Source organism: Somniosus microcephalus, unplaced genomic scaffold (genome assembly GCF_052327205.1).
Source record: "Somniosus microcephalus isolate GS21.2 unplaced genomic scaffold, FLI_Smic_1.0 unresolved_chr1, whole genome shotgun sequence".
NCBI classification, from domain to species: domain Eukaryota; kingdom Metazoa; phylum Chordata; class Chondrichthyes; order Squaliformes; family Somniosidae; genus Somniosus; species Somniosus microcephalus.
This window is the reverse complement of record NW_028225179.1, coordinates 162,853,054-162,854,521: the sequence shown is the minus strand read 5'-3', so window position 1 is coordinate 162,854,521 and position 1,468 is coordinate 162,853,054. Positions and strand designations below refer to the sequence as shown.

Below are 1,468 nucleotides of genomic sequence, written 5' to 3'. Positions count from 1 at the left end.
TACAAATAACATTAACATTAAACGTAAATAGCACCGTCCTGGGAGAAGCAAAGCCGCTGCGTTTGTGCGCGCCGCCATTCCATTTCCACCATTCCTTCTGTCCGACAATCTTCAGCCCAACGCCTGGGCCTGCTCACCAGCCGCCCCTCCTGGGGCTCCTTCCGTGACCTTCTGCACCTGGTCTTCCCTGATAGTCACCCCTCCAGGTACTAACCAGGCTTGGTTCTGCTTAGCTTCCAAGCCTTGCCAGTGACCCTGTCCCTCGTCCCAGGAACATCTCTGTAACCTCCTCCAGCCCTACAACCCTCCCTATCTCTGTAACCTCCTCCAGCGCTACAATCCTCCCTATCTCTGTAACCGCCTCCAGCCCTACAACCCTCCCTGTCTCTGTAACCTCCTCCAGCCCTACAACCCTCCTGATCTCTAACCTCCTCCGGCGCTACAATCCTCCCTATCTCTGTAACCTCCTCCAGCCCTACAATCCTCCCTATCTCTGTAACCTCCTCCAGCCCTACAACCCTCCCTATCTCTGTAACCTCCTCCAGCCCTACAACTCTCCGAGATCTCTGCGCTCCTCCAATTCACACCCCTTGAGTATCCCTGATTTTAATCGCTCCACCATTGGTGGCCGTGCCTTCAGCTGCCAAGGCCCCAAACTCTGGAATTCCCTCCCTGAACCTCTCCGCCTCTTGCTCCTTAAAACCTACACACTTTGACCAAGCTCTTGGTCACCTGTTGCTAATATCTCCTTGTGTGGCTCGGTGTGAATCTTTTGTCTGATGACTGGTCCTGTGAGGCGCCTCGGGGCTGCGTTTTACCACATTAAAGGTGCTGTATAAATGTACGTCGTTGTTGTTGCTGGACCCGGTAAAGCCAAACGTTTCCCGTTTGTTCCCAGCCCTTTGCGGAAATCACCAGGCTCACGGACGTTCAGGAGGGGATCATCGTGCGGTGCATCCAGCGGCTGAACGAGACCTGCCGCGACGTGCGTAACGCGGCCCGCATCATCGGGGACCCCACGCTGAACGCCAAGATGGAGCAGGCCTCGAACCTGATCAAAAGGGACATTGTGTTCGCCGCCAGCCTGTACACCCAGTGACGGCCTTCGACAGGCCCCGGCCCTTTGGGGCAAGCACGGTGCGTGGCCACCGCCGCCTCCTCCTGTATAATATAAATAAACAGCCTGTTGAACGCCTGCGCCTCTCACTTGAGCCGCGGTTCTCCGGTTAGCGCGCTGCCCCTTGCCTGAGCGCCGAGCTCGCTGCTACTGGAGTTCGGCGACCTCCGCAAGCTTGTCAAGGTCCCAAGTGGGGGCGGGGGGGAAAGCGTGTGGGCCAATGTTGGCCCCGGCACATCACCGTCCTCGGCTGTCCGAAATGGAATGTGTCTCAGCCCCGTTCGTGTTGCAGCCCAGACCCCAGACACCTGACCCATTAAATCTGGGCCGCTGCTTTGGAACGTCCGGAGG

The 1,468-nt window shown here is 57.5% G+C and overlaps 1 protein-coding gene across 1 annotated transcript in view; it reads left to right on the top strand.

Moving 5' to 3' along the window:
* LOC147096435 (superkiller complex protein 2-like) overlaps positions 1–1,192 on the top strand; it is a 70,704-nt gene extending 69,512 nt beyond the window's left edge. Inside the window, 1 exon segment of the mRNA XM_085973821.1 lies at positions 874–1,192. Coding sequence (XP_085829947.1) covers positions 874–1,099 — 226 coding nt within the window. The 3' untranslated portion in view covers positions 1,100–1,192.
* The last annotated feature ends 276 nt before the right edge of the window (positions 1,193–1,468 follow it).